This window comes from Phyllostomus hastatus, unplaced genomic scaffold (genome assembly GCF_019186645.2).
Source record: "Phyllostomus hastatus isolate PE091 unplaced genomic scaffold, TTU_PhHast_1.1 phas_scaffold_182, whole genome shotgun sequence".
Classification (NCBI taxonomy): Eukaryota; Metazoa; Chordata; class Mammalia; order Chiroptera; family Phyllostomidae; genus Phyllostomus; species Phyllostomus hastatus.
The window spans coordinates 4,865,689-4,879,840 of record NW_025334013.1 but is presented as its reverse complement, the minus strand read 5'-3'; the positions used below and the strand labels follow the sequence as shown (position 1 = coordinate 4,879,840).

Sequence of the window (14,152 nt, the reverse complement as noted above, 5' to 3'; positions counted from 1 at the left end):
TCCAAGAAAGAGTGAGCGCAGGTAACCGCGTGCGTTCTCAGTCGCGTGGAAGTTCGTGAAGAAGGAGGCAGGAACTAGACCCAGTGCTTTAATTACAACAATAATGCGAACCCTGTTGAATTATGTGGTCTCCGAGTCATACGGAGGAGAATTCCCAAGAAGTAACAAAATGCGCTTTGATTTCATAATCCCTGGAGAGAAAGGATTCCTTTTCTGGGTTTTGCGCGGCTGGTTTTCCCTTTCTTCCTCACGCCCCATCGCGGGTGCGGGCGGCCCGCCGGTCTAGCCGGTCTAGGAGTGGAGACCGGGGCTCTGGTTTTACGGCCTCTGCTCACCCAAGTGAGACCGGAGCAAATACCTCGACCCCGGCGGGAGACGGAGGGGAGGGCGCGTTGAGACTGGCTCCCCAACTGGGTTGCCGAACACCTCAGGGGGTGTGAAAAGTGCTGCGGTCACTGAAGTAGTGCCGTGGAAGAGGTCGGGTCTCCCAGCTTGTGTTTCAGTCTTCCGGTCCCCAAGGTGAGCGTGCGCGCGGCCCTCCCTCGCGCCCCACCCCCACCCCCACCCCGCTGGCCTGGGAACTTGAGGAAGGGCGCTGAAGCTCCTGGCGGAGACCAGCAGGCAGCGGAGGCCCGGTCCCCAGGTGAGGTGGTTGTGGCCAGGGGCGGGGCACATGTCCTGGTGCCCTCCCTCTTTCTGTGCCTGGCCAGGCAGAGGGAGCGAGGGGACCCTCGGGCTGTGCAGAAAGCCCAGGGCCCGCGCCCTCCGGATCCGTCCACGCTGGTCTCCTGCAGCGAGGCGTGCCCGGGCTTCCTGGAAGAGCCCCACGGAGCTCTTTAGCAGTCATGTCCAGGAGGCAGAAGGGCCCCCTAATGTATGTGGGGCCGGCTCTGCCTCCGCCTCCAGGTCTGAGAGCCCTGGGGCAAAGGCATGAGCCACAGGGGCCGTGCAGCGGTGGTCCGGCCGGGTGGGCGGAGCCAGGGAGGCTCTGGTACTCGCCCACATTCCCTCTGGGGGTCTGTCCAGGGGCAGAGGGCTGTTGGGGCAGCATGCGCTAGGACCCTGGGGCCTGTCTCCTGAGCTTCCCAAACCTGAGGACTGGCCTGCTTGGCCCCGCCCACGAGCTTTCTCTGCAGCCTCAAGGGTCCCTGGCCTGCACCTTGACTCCCTGCCGCCTGGGCATACCTGACAAATCAATGATGCCAACTAGGCCCAGACCGTCCCCGGGTCCTTGCTCGTTGCAGCTCACCGGGTGGCACTTCCCACGGATCTCGAAGTCTGATCGCCACCCCAGGCGTGAACCTGCCCTCGTCACTGGCCCCTGGGCCGGTGGGTGGAGGAAGTTGAAAGGTGAATAAGATGCCCCTGGTGACAGGTCACTCAACCTCAGGTTACAGGAGATCACCCGGCACGCTGCAAGTGTTTTTTTTGTTTTTTGGGGTTTTTTTTAGATTTTATTCATTTATTTTTAGAGAGGGAAGGGGGGGAGAGAGAGAGAGAGAGAGAGAGAAACATCAATGTGCAGTTGCTGGGGGCCATGGCCTGCAACCCAGGCATGTGCCCTGACTGGGAATCGAACCTGCGATGCTTTGGTTCGCAGCCCATGCTCAATCCACTGAGCTATGCCAGCCAGGGCTCTGCAAGCGTTTTTTAAAACAGGCCACACCTGACCCTTTAGTCAGGGGCACTGACCTCCTTTCCCTTAGGCTGTCACATAAAAAATGACAACAGCCAACACAACAACGGCCGCCGGGTGTGATTGAATCAAAATTTTACCCACTTTTTTTTTTGGTCCGATCAGCAAAATCTATGAAACGTTTTTCGGTGCGCTGCAGAATTTTAGTCATTAGTGTGTGTGTGTGTGTGCCTGGAGCTGGAAAAGGCTGAGCATCACGGTAATAAGGAGAGAGGCAGGACTCATTCACTCGTTCACCCAGCCGACGGTTTCCGAGTCCTTGCTGGGTGCCGGCGTCGTGTCGGCACCAAGGCTGCCGCCGTGAGACGCACGAGCACGTCTTCGCTTGTGTGGGGCCGGTCTTCTGGCGGAGCGGGCGGGAGATGGATGTGCAGAGGAGTGTGTGCGAAGCTACGTTCGGTCATGATACGTGCTGTGAAGGGGTAGGAGGGCGAAGCGTGTGCTGGGGAGGGAGTGGTTTTTTTTTTTTTTCCTCTCTGATGGGAAAGGGTTGAGTCACTGAGGGGCGGGGAGGGCTTTCCAGGCAGCCAGGCCGGCGGATGCAGATCCTGCCCTTGGTGCATCTGAGGCCTTTGCAGGGAAGCCAGTGAGGCTGGGGTAGTCGGGTGACAGGGGAAGTCAGGAGGCTCTGAGGCCTTGGCGAGAACACCCACGGCGTGGTGGGCGGGCAGCTGCCTCCCGAGGGTTTCCCGCTGCAACCGTCCCGATCTTCTGCGTTAAAACGATCGCTCCGGCTGTTGCGTGCGGCATGCACCGAGAGCGGCAGCAGGGACACCCTCTCTGGAGGCTGCTCCTGGGCCCAGCGAGAAGCCGTAGCGGCCTGGACTAGGGCGGCGGTGCGGAGGGGAGAGAGGCAGGAGGCTTTGGAGGTAGTGACAGCGGCCTGCTGCCGAGTGGACGTGGGGTGGGAGGCAGGGAAAGGACAGACGGAGGTGTTGCCACAGTTTGTGGATCAGTAAACGCACCGATCGGGAAGCGTTGGCTGAGATGGGGAGACCTGCTGTGGGGTTCACTGGGAGACCTGGAGTTTGGGGCGTCGGAACCTGGACTGTAGGAGAGGGGTCTCTCTGTGGCTAAGACAATACCGAATGGTACCACAGGACTGGGGGGCCCTGCTGAGGGGGTGCGTGGGGGAGCGGAAGGTGGGCAATAGTCATCTTGGGGCGTGGAGAGAGACCGGACAAGGAAAGTGACAGGACAGAGCCTGATGTGCGGCAGGGCCTGGGTCAGTCTCGGGTGGGTGGGCAGACGGGTGGACGGAAGGACAGACCACACCGTGCAGTGCAGTAGGGCTGCTGTGCGGAGCTGAGGGTCTGGCCGCAGACCGGGGGACGTGAGAATACAGTGAGGGCTCTGGGATTTTGGGGGCTCACGGGGCTGGGAGGGGCTGAGGCAGTTTTGGGGAAGTGGAAGGGATCTGATCTGAGCCTGGGAGCGCAGCCGGGATTCAGAGACAGTTGGAGCGAAGGGAAAGGTACGTGGAAGGGAATGGCAGTAGCAAAACTGGGAATGCACGAGGCCTAAGTACTCTTTAGCTGGCAGCTGCAGGTAGCGGGGTGGAGCTTGGTGGGGGGAGGGTTCTTATGAAGGGGCAGTGGATGGGGAGGAATGGCCGAGGCTCCTCCTTTACCCCCTCCCGCGTGTGGGGACTGCAGGGCGGAGGGATTGGCAGGGTAGAGAGAGAGCCTGCCCCAGGGGCCCTGTCTTCATTCCCTGGCCTCTACCCTCTCGGATCCCGGGTGACCCCACCCTGTCTGAGCAAAGCTGGCCCACTCCTGCCACCCACCTTGGAGAGCTGAGCAGCCCAGGTGTGGCACCTGGTGGCCCGTTCTCTGGTCCCCCTGAGGCAGGGAGGGCATGGGGATCATGATCCTCATTTTTGATCGGTGCAGAATGAGGTGCGGGAAGGCGGGGCCGCCCCTCCCTGGGGGGTGATGTGGGAGGAGCCTCAGCCCGGGCTCTCCAGCTGTGGTTGCACCTGCGGCCTTTGCTGGGGGGGCCTGCCCGCCTCTCTGGTGTCAGGACCGGGGTGGGCAGGAACACCTGTTTGTGTCACGTGGAGAGGGAGAGAGTGCTGACTCCAGAGCCATTGGAAGTCACACTTTTTTCTTTCAGGCTGTGGGACAGCAGGGTGGGGTGTGTGTGTGTGTGTGTGTGTGTGTGTGTGTGTGTGTGCACGCGCGCCCACGAGCACATGCCCATTTGGGGAGCTGACCCTTTAAACCCCAACCTCAGTGACTGAAGAGTCCTTAGCAATGAAAGCAGTTGGTGGCCAGCTGTGGGCCAGCCCCTCTCTGTCTGGGCCTGGCCGTAGGTGCCAGGCGGAGGCCACTAGATACCAGCATCCAGCAGGAGAGCGGGCCTTTTATCTCCCTTGAAGGGCACCCCGTTCCCCAGTGGGGCCCCCAGGGTCCCTCAGCGCCTGGCTTCCAGTCAGAGACTTCCTTCCCGGGCCCATGTCTGCCCCTAGCTGCATGACTCCGGACTGATGACTAACCTTCCGGCTGTGGTTCCTCCTCTGTGAACCGGGGTTGTGCGAGGACCCACTCCACGGGGCTGGTGTAAAACAGATCGGACAGTGAGCGCGGACTGTGGAGCAGGGTGCTGTGGCTGCTGCCTACCGGGTGCCGCCGGGGATGGAGAGCCTCGCTTCCCAGAAGTGGGATCGTTTCACTGAGTCCGGACCCCCTTCCTCTCCACGGATAGATGCAACCTAGCGAGGCTTTGGGGTTAGTTTGTTTGCTCGGTTTTTGCATTGCAAATATCCCTCTTTTCCACTTCCTAAAAATCAGTGCTTTCCTTTGTTGAAGCCTCAGGTTGATGCAAATAAAAACCCCTGCTCCCGGGTCCCTGGCTGTGGGCAGGTGGTAGGTGATCCCAGCGCGTGGAACCCACGGTGTACCAGTCTAGTCCTGGGGCGCCCCGACCTCAGGGTGCCAAGTGACGTCTCCTGCACCTTCCGCGGATGCAGTCCAGAGGGCTGAGACGACTCCTCCCTGTCTCCCGGCCTCACCTGACGGATCCCGTGCACGCCCCTCCCGCCCCAGAGGCCAGGCCTCTCCTCCCTGGTGGCTGATTGGCCCGGGGCTGGGTGCCAGGCTCTCTATGAAGAAAGTGGAGTTTCGACACTCAGGAGATGGAAAGTGGGCGGAGGAAAGGGAGGGTCCGTCCGGAGGAGAAGGAGCTGCAGTGGGGGGAGGGGCGCCCCTGGGGGGGGCGGCGGTGTTAGCTGACTGGAGCTGAATTGATTCCTCGTCCTGGCATCAGACGTGTTCTGAGGCCGCCACGTCGTCTCACGACGAAAGGAGTGAGGGTGGCCTTGGGCGTGGACGAGCCTGCTGCCCCTCCTGCCCCCCTTTCCTGTGAAACCCACCACCAGCGACCGGGTGAAGCTGAAGCCCTAGGCCGTGGGACCCAGCACGGACGGATCCCGCCTCCTCCAGGGCCACCCCCAGACCAGAGCTTGTTCTCAGGGTCCTCTCCCTGAACCCCAAAGTAAATTCACCTCACTGCCTCCCCGAGAGACAGGGAAACCGTTCTTAAAAATCTGCTGGCAAACAGCTACTCGGGGACCTGGGCGCCACCCTGCCATCTCCCTGCCCCTGAACACCACCTCCCTGCTCTGGGCAGACCCCGGGGAGGGGGGTGGGGTGGGCGCTGGAGAGAGCCTTCCCCACAGTGACGGCTGGGCTCCGGGGGTGAGAAGACAGCTGAGCTGCCCTTCTATGGGGAGGAGAAGGCGGATCAGGCCCAGAGTGTTGCTTCAGACAGAGCCTGCGCCGGAGGGAGGGCTCAGCAGCCCTCCACGCACCCCCCACCCCCTGCTTTGGCACCCACCGAGGACTCCCCTAGCCCCTCAAAAGCCACTTAACCACAAACTACTCCAAAACGTCCGTTCCCTTAGCATCCCTCGTTGGCCACAGCGTTGCTCTCTGAACTTCGTTCACGGACGCAGACGCTTCCCTGCCCGTGGCCTCCTCTCCCCTTCCCCAAGAACCAGCCGCACCTCCTCCCTGATGCTCCCGGAGATGCGGCTTCCACCGTGCACCCGGGGTGCTCACTGCCTGTGTGGACGGGAGTGTCCCCATGGAGGCTGATGACTGTGCTGGAGGCTGACGCGAGTGCCCATCCTTACACACGCGTCCGATCCGCTCTGGTCGAGGTTGTGTTTGAAGCAGTGGAGCTACAGAAAGAACATGGCGTGGGAGGGAGTCCATCCCTGTCTTCCCCCTCATTTCCTCGGTGGTACTTGGCAAGAATGTAACATCTCCCAGCCCAGTTTACTTACCTTGGAGTGAGTTATTTTTGTCCTGCCTACCTCCCGGAATTGCTAGGAGGGTCGCATGAGAAGGGTCATTCATTCACCAGCACTCCCCTTGGTCTACCTCAAGTTCAAGGCTCTGTGCAGCAGCAAGCAAGACAGACCATTGCCGCCCCCTCCGACATCATGGCCCCGTCGGGACAGCAGAGGGTAAATAAGTAATTCGGAAATAGCAAGCGTTTATGGAGCTCTTACCGCGGGGCCGGCGCTGTGCGAAGCGCTTTTCACACGTCGCCGTGTTCAGCCCGTGCAAGAAGGGCCGTGAGGAAGCCACGCGTGTGTACGTGTCACAGACGAGGAGACCGAAGCCCGGGGGTGGCGTCACGGGGCACCGAGCCGGGGCGTGAATGCGAGTGGTGTGACTCAGAGTCACTCTGCTTCGACCTCGTTGGACGAGGACAGCAGGGCCCCCGCCTTGGGAAGTGAAGTGGCTGAGGGCACTTGGAGGACGGGTCCTTATGGGAGTGGCGTCGGCCACCTTCGCCGCCTACTGTTGGCTAGAAGTCAGTCCCAGGGGCTCCCCACGCTGGAGGGTGGGGGGCTGCGTAGAGACATGGACACCGTCACAGGAAGTAAGGACGCCGGCGGCACTTCTTACACTTTTCCTGACCCCTCCCCCCACCCCGGGCTGCGGCGACCTGCTCTCCCTGCACTTGGTACCCGCATGGCTGCTGGGTGGGTGGTCCCAGGAATTTTATGGAAGAGTGGGAGCCACAGAGAGGAAAGGGGAGAGCCCCGTGAAGAATTCAGACATTTAGTCAAGCCTCTAAAATTCTTCCGTTCTTTCGTTTATCCCTTTCTCTGTTCACACGTGTGTTCATGCGTCTGGCGCAGCCGGTGAGCTCCCTCTGTGCCGTGCGCCCAGTGCCGTGCTGGGCGCTGACCCCCCACCGCCCCGTGTCCTCCCCACCGCCTCCAGGGCGGAGTTCACAGAGAGAAGAGGGTGGGGCACCTTCTGCCTGGGACGTCAGGGGTGGCCTCATGCCCCGTGGGTGGGGGGACCACCCTGGAGTTCACTGTGGGGACAGGCAGACAAAGGGAACAGTGTGCTCGCTTACAACAGAAAGAACACAGTCCACCTCTCCCTGCAGAGCCCGGTCGTCCATCACTCAGAACCTCTGCGACGTGCCGTGGAGGCGCCGCGGCAGCCAGAGCCTCCAGCCCAGAGCACTGGGCCCTCCGGGGTCATCGGTGTGTTTTACGGCAATTCCCGTTCTCCTGTTGTTCGCTGCCCCTCGCTGGTCTCGCCCTGGTTTTGTCCGCGAGTCTGATTTCTCAGACCTTTTCCTCCCTTGTGAGTTGCCGCTCCTGCGTCGCCGGGCATCAGAAACTCCCACCCCCTCAGGTCGGCACTGTGTGGTTGGGGTGGGTTAGCACGGTGGATCGCAAGAGCAAGCCTGCCCCCTCCCCCAGTGATGCCCCCAGTGACGGGGTGGGCGTCGTCTGGAAGCAAAGCGTTGCTTTGATCCATTGCATTGGCTTGCTGTTAGTCAGATCCTTGACTGTGAATTTCAGCTAACTGTAAAGCTGGGGTGATGTGTTTATTCAAGGAGATTGTAGATGAACACACTATGAGATTCTTAACAGAACACAGTGTCGGGGGTCCCTGGGGAAGGGCAGGAAGTGGTCACCGGGTTGGGCTGCTCAGAGGCCTCATTCCTACTCCTCCCTCTCCTGCCCCCTCAAACCTCTGCCCCCCCATCCTGTTGAAATTGCCTGATGAGTTCATTGCGGTCTCCAAGAGTGTATTAGTTTCCAGTGGCTGCTGTAACAAATTACCGTATTTTGCCATGTATGATGTGCACTCTTTTGCCCGGATTTTTGCTGTAAAACAAAGGATGTGCATTATACGTGGATGTAATGATTACCTACCATGGGTACAGTAATGGGCAGAACAGTCCCGTGGATAACACCCACAAAAACATGGGTGTGCGTGACACACGGCAAAGTGTGGCACCACAAACTGGGTGCCCTCAAACAGCAGAAATTTCCTCCCTCGGGGCTTTGGAGACCAGGGGTCGGAGATCCAGCAGGGCCACACCCCCGAGGGGGGCCTCCACCCTGGCCTCTCCCCGTGGGTGGCGGCCGCCTGGCACCCCTGGGCTCGGGCCGCCCCACTCCCATCTCTGCCTCTGTCTTCGCCTCGCCTTCTCCGCGTCTGTCTCCCCCTCGGCCTCATAAACCTCCATGTGCTGCAGTGCGGGAGGATGGACGCTTGGCATTGGATGCCGGGCCCACCCAGATGATCCTCATCTCCAAATGCATAGTCACACCTGCAAAGGTGCTTTTTCTAAACGTGGTCCCATGCACGGGGTCCAGAGGGCTGAGGCGGCTGTCCTCGGGGGGCCGTGTTTCAATGGTGCAGAGGACAGTGCCTGCACATAGTGGGGCCACGTGGTGTGGGTGCTGCTGCAGTCGGGTGACAGTTCCTTGTGTTTGTTCGAGGAGTGTCCGGGTGCTCACCACCCCCCGCCCTCCGCCGTGCTGGGTGCCAGGGCACAGAAGTGAATGGGAGCGTGGCCCTGCCCGGGAGGGCGCACCAGCAGGTGTCACAGATGTCCGAGGTGGGCTCTGAGCACAGGTGCTCGGTTAGGTGGGCGTCCTGGGCGCGGGCGCTGGACTCCCGCGGAGACTGACGGTGTTGTCACTTTGAGGCGGGGCCTTCCAAGCGCCCAACTTACAGACACACTTAGGAGCTGAGTCCAGATCACCGTTAACTTAGAAATTCAGTTTTAGACCGAGGCTCGGCCAGGCTGGTGAGCTGGTGAAGGACGCGAGCCTGGGGTGCCCGACTGTGAGCGCAGGCAGGCCGGGTGGCCGGCCGGCCGACGGCCCTGGCTGTCGTCCTGTCTCCCTCCCGTCCATCCTCGCTCCTTCGTCAGACCTTTCTGGGCATCCGCTGTGTCCTGTCTCCCGAGCTGGGTGCTCAGGAAGTTCGCCCTGAGCCTAGTGAGGAGGGCGAGACACCGGCCCGGCGATGCTCAAGGTAGGTGCTGGAGCCCGCAGTGGGTGCGCAGTTCTTCCCACAGGAGGGGAGGGCGGACCGAGGCCTGAAGGACCGGGAAGGGTTGTCTGGTGAAGCTGGCGGGGAGGGTGGCCGAGGCAGAGAGGGGGCCCCGTCAGGCACGGAGGCAGGAGAGCTAGCACCCGAGTGGGCAGAAGGTCTGTGACCTCTGGGGAATCTCCCCTCCACGGTCACGCCCAGCAGCTCCTCCCATGAGCTGGTTTGTGGATGGAAATTAAAAATGTGAGCACCGGCCTGCGAATCGAGAGGTCGCCAGTTCAATTCCCAGTCAGGGCACGCGCCTGGGTTGTGGGCCAGGTCCCCAGCAGAGCAGCACCTCTGTGGCATAGAAGTGACTTCTGTGTCCAGTCCCCTGGGAATATTGCTTTCGTTTGCCTTAGTACCTGTACAGGTGCGGCAAAGGCAGGGTAACAGTTGTGAGTACATGAAGCAGAGTTTATTCTTGTATTATTATTTATTAATTAGTGTGTTATTTTCCATATGAATAACTGTAAACCTACTTTTGCCCCGCCCTGTTTATTCTTTTTTTTTTTTTTCATTTTTTAAAATTTCTTTTTAGAGAGAGGGTAAGGGAAGGAGAAGGAGAAGAAGAGAAACATCATGTGTGGTTGCCTCTCACATGGCCCTCACGAGGGACCTGGCCTGCAACCCAGGCATGCACCCTGGTTGGTGCGCAGCTCTTCCCACAGGAGGGGCGGGTGGACCGGGAATCAAACCAGTGACTCTTTGGTTCACAGCCCACGCTCAATCCACTGAGCTACACCAGCCAGGGCCCACCCTGTATATTCTTTAGCTAAAGACGCACGCACAAACTTTGGGTTATTTATTTTACCAGCCTCTCCGTTTTTCTTTACAGCCGTTCACCACGTACATTGTATCGCTCGACTGTGATGTCTTTATGGCCAAACGTTGCGTTTCTGGTGTTGCCGTCGATGTGAGTGGGAAGGAGATGAGAGTGCTAGGACTCGGGGGACGTCCCAGCTCCTGTCCAGGTCAGCCCCTGTCCCCCAGTGCCGGCCCCGTCTCTGGGTTCCTCTGGCAGGACGGGGGCCCCTGGGCAGGTGGAAGTTCCTGGAGACCCCGACCTGTGCTCAAGTTCTGTGCCAGGCTGTGGGTAGCAGAACCGCTAGAGGAGGGGCCTGGCACTCTCCGGGGGGGAGAGAGGCGAGAGGTGGCCACAGCAGTGGCCATGCTGCGTCTAAGGCCCAGAAAACCAGGTGGCCGGTTCCAAGGGTCGGGGAGTGGGGCACAGAGGTGGCAGGGCAGTTCTGGGTAGCAAGAAGGCACTGGGGTCGGGTGGGGTGCATTTTAGTGCCGTGACTTCCTCCTCATTGTGAACCTTGGGGCTAGTGATGGATCTAGAACCTCGATGTGGTCTGGGGGGGCCCTGCATGCTACTGGCCACCTGTGTGGGGGTGCTGGCAGGAGATGTGGGGACACTGGGCCCTCAGCCCCCCTCCCGTGCAGGTGCCGGCCCGGCATGTGAGCTGGTGTTTCTCGTGTCTGGAGATCAGCAGGAGGGAGGCGCTGTCTCACGGCCTCTGCCCTGCCGCTCAGGCCTTCGCCGAATTCCACCCGGGGCGGTGTCCGGGGGCTGCCGACCCTGACCAGCACCCGTGGGAGGCTGCAGTGGAAAGTTTTCTGGGCAGGTGAACTGTATTCCCAGGAAAGCAGATGTGAGTATGAGATATTCTGCCCTCCTTCTTTCTATTTTAAAATGTGTTTTTTTTTATTATAAAATTTCTAACATACCAATAAAAAGGCAGACACCCCAGAGGTAGTAAATGAAGGGAATGGCTCAGGCCCATTTCCGGCCTGCCTCTGGTCCCCACCCCCACAGGCGGCCACCTTCAGCCCGGGCCTGTGTCCACCCAGCTCTCGGGGTGTTTACTCTCCGCCAGGGGTGGGGGTGGGGGGCGGGCCTTACTGCAGACCAGAAAATGCTCTGGGATCGAGAGGGGCTCCTTTTGGATCCCAGAACCACGGGCTCTTTAAATCCTGGTCCTCAGCCGGCCCGCTGCTCAGGGTGCTGGGGTGAGGCTGGGTGGACTCAGCCCAGGGAGCCGGGCGGGCCCTCTACCCCCCCCCACCTTCATGGGATGCAAGGGTGGACACACGCTCTCCCCCTCCCCGCCCCTCCCCCACCCCCTGCACTTGGACATGACGCTTCTGCGGGCTTTATTGGCCCGGCAGGTCAGGAACGCAGAAAGACCGCTTTAATGGGTGAGGCTTGTATTTATCCAGGTGAGACAAAGTGTGTGAGAGGTCACCGCCGCCAGCGGGGCACCGGCGGCAGGGGAGGTGCCTGCCGTGTGGATGAGAGCGGCGGTCGTCACCGTGATCTTCACCCCTTCTCACCTCGCGGTACGCGGAAGCTAAATGACTCACTAATTACTAACACTGACTAATTGCTAACACCACTGAAATGCATTTCGTGTTTGCCAATCTGACAAAAAAGAGGTGTAATTTTGATTCATGCACACTGGGTAGCTATGGTTAGGTTGGCTGGGAGGATTTTTTTTATCCTCATCCAAGAATAGGTTTATCGATTATTTTTTTTTAAGAGAGCGAGGAAATGGGGGGAGGCAGAAAGAGAAAAAAACATCGGTGAGAGGGAAACACGGATCGGTGGCCTCCCGTACATGCCGTGACCGGGGATCGAACCTGTGACCCTTTTGTTGTACGGGGCGACGCCCCAACCGGCTGACCTACCCGGCCAGCGCTGTCAGCTTTAAACCTGACAGTCTGAGGGAAAAGAGACCAGCGTGCCAGGCTAAACAGTCAGGTGCTGCGTGTTTCAAAGCTCCTGCGGCGCACCAGGTGAACATCGCCACTCTGTCTCTGTCGCTTCCCCGGGCACTCTCCAAGCTGAAGGCAGCAGGGAGTGGGTCCTGAGGACTGGGACCCTGGGCCTGGCCTGGAGCGGCCAGGCACTTGCCTAAGTGCAGGGGGGTGGCGGGGGGCTCAGTCTGTCCCCAGAGGCCCCTCCAAGGACACGGACCCCGTTCTCGCCTGGCCGCACCGCAGGTGGGACGTGCCCAGTGACCGAAGGAGACGATGTGCCCGGGGCTTGTTAAAGAACAGAAAACTGCTTCTGCCTTGTGCTGGGGCCAGTCCTCAGGGGCAGCGCTGTTGACACTTGGGGCGGGGCAGTTGTCTGTCGGGGGGGCCGCCGTGCACTGCCGGACGCTGAGCAGCACCCCTGGCCTCGACCCACCAGACACCAGTAGCACCCCGCCCTCACTGCGACAACCACGCAGGGGGACAAATCCCCCCCCCCGCCCCCCCGCACCAAGAACCCCTGGCTGCAGGGTTCAGGGTTCACACGGGGGCTTTCCGGGCCTGCTGCTTTCGCGCTGTGGCGAGCTGCTGCTGGGCGGCTCTCGGGTGTTTTCTTTGTTCTTTCTCCCGAAGGCTGAGCTCATGGGCTCATTTGTTTGTTTGACTCACCCGGCTCTGACCGCAAGCTGCCTTCCCTCTTCGGGGGATCCCAAATGACTTATCACGGGACACCGGACGTCATGTTAAAAGGTTCTTGCCTGCTAAAGTGGAGGCAGAGGCCCTCAACTTCTTTCTCAGCTCCCCCGGTGCATACTTCCCTAAAGTATTTGAGGGCGGGCGGAGCCCCCGCCGCCAGTGCGGCCGGGAGCACCTCGGCTGCTCGGCTTCCTGAAATCGCGCAGGGTTTCTGTCCCGTTGCTTTCCGCCATCACCCAGCGACTGGCTGGTGCTCTCAGTGCCAGGATGCTCTGGAGCTGGCCAGTGCCTGGAGGAAGGTTTTCTTAGGGCCTCCGACCCAGCACTGGTCGGGGCGGGGAGGGCGGCAAAAGACTGGCTGTTTGAGAGCCAGGAGGGGGGTCAGGTCCCAGGGTGGACCCTCTGGGGTCACGTGCCCATTGCTGTCCTGGGGACTCCTTGAGCAAGACCCAGCCCGTTTGCTGGCCCCTCTGGGGTCCCAGGGAGAGCCAGGGGCTTTGTTTTAGGGCGTCCCAAAGCCCAGTGTGGCTGTGAGGGTGGACACACCCTGAGGTCGGCGGCCACGCCCGGCCCAGGCAGCCTTCTCCTGCCAGCCTAGGTGAGTAGGGCTGTGACCTGCAGGAAGGAGGTGGGGCCGTTTGAATGCCACCTTGTTCTCTGGGCTCCTTCTCTGCCTCAGTGTCTCCTCACAGAAGGAGGTTCTGGCTTCCTAGTAGGAGGTGTAGGTCTTAGCAGCTGCCTTGCACTTGAACTCCAGTTATCGGAAGACCTCAGGGTGCCCACAGCTCCTCTGTGATGTCGCTGTTTCTATTCTGCTGTGGCTCCCAGTGGCTCGGGTTCCGTGGCGGCCTCTGAAGCACTCGCCTGAACTTGGGCAGTGGTCACACCCCCCCACCAGGCACGCCTGTGACCTTGCCCTCAGACAGCTGTGAGCTCCAAGGCTCCCAACCCACTGTGCTTGACAGGCATCAGGGGCCAGAGGGTGGGAGGGACGAGAAGCTAGGTCGGCTGCCAAGGACTCTTCGTCCTGGATGGCAGCAAACCAGGCAGCGGCGCTCCCGGCCCCAGTGCCACCAGCCACACTTGCTAGCACCCTGGTCCATGCTCCAGTCCAGGGCCGCCTCCTGTGACCCAGATAACGCCCCAGGCGCTCAGGGACGGGTGGGCCTGTGTGAGCTCGGAGCTGCATTTTGGAGAGGGGGCGGCGGTGCCTGGACTCCCCTTTGCTGTCTGGGGCCGTTCGTCCTGCCTTCACCCGCGCTGGGGCCGGCAGAGCTCAGCGGAGTCTCCCAGGTTCCAGCGTCCGCAGCAGCCAGTGCACTGACCACTGGAGAGTTGAGCTGATTTCCCAAAATAGCCGCCCAGGGGGAAAGCGCGGCCCTGGAGTCTGACCCTGCCGGCCACCCCGAAGGCCTCACCGGGCTGCGGTCCCACCCAGCCCCACCTGACCATCACCAGGGGACCGTGGAGGGCGTGGGGGCCGGGTTTTTCCTCTCTTCCCCACCCTCTTCCTCCTCCCCTTTGTTCTCTCTCTCTCCCCGCCAGCTTTCAGGGGAGAATCCAGATGACTCGGGACTGGTGTTCCAGGGCCTGATTGGCTGGGCAGCAGGTCACCGGGTGGGGGCAGAAAGGC

The 14,152-nt window shown here is 60.8% G+C and overlaps 1 protein-coding gene across 2 annotated transcripts; it reads right to left on the bottom strand.

Annotated features, from left to right (window-relative positions):
• Positions 1–1,593: 1,593 nt before the first annotated feature.
• LOC123831796 lies at positions 1,594–6,289 on the bottom strand. Of its 2 annotated transcripts, XM_045859008.1 has the most exons (5): positions 6,213–6,289; positions 5,985–6,096; positions 5,703–5,879; positions 4,194–4,409; positions 1,594–2,108 (listed from the first exon to the last, which is right to left on the bottom strand). In XM_045859008.1, exons 2-5 carry the CDS (start codon positions 6,055–6,057, stop codon positions 1,930–1,932), a joined length of 645 nt encoding a protein of 214 aa, XP_045714964.1. In that variant the 5' UTR covers positions 6,058–6,096; positions 6,213–6,289; the 3' UTR covers positions 1,594–1,929. The 2 variants fall into 2 exon arrangements, 1 of the variants encoding a protein (XP_045714964.1); XR_006787964.1 differs by lacking the exons at positions 1,594–2,108; positions 6,213–6,289 and adding an exon at positions 3,142–3,739 and having other exon boundaries at positions 5,985–6,072.
• Positions 6,290–14,152: the final 7,863 nt, after the last annotated feature.

Coding starts and splice junctions, on each gene's coding strand:
- LOC123831796 (XM_045859008.1), bottom strand. CDS start 6,057: ATGAATGACCCTTCTCATGCGACCCTCCTAGCAATTCCGGGAGGTAGG. Junction 5,880..5,984: donor CAAAAATAACTCACTCCAAG/GTAAGTAAACTG, acceptor TTCTTTCTGTAG/CTCCACTGCTTCAAACACAA. Junction 2,109..4,193: donor GGAGGAACCACAGCCGGAAG/GTTAGTCATCAG, acceptor ACCCCTTCACAG/CACGTATCATGACCGAACGT.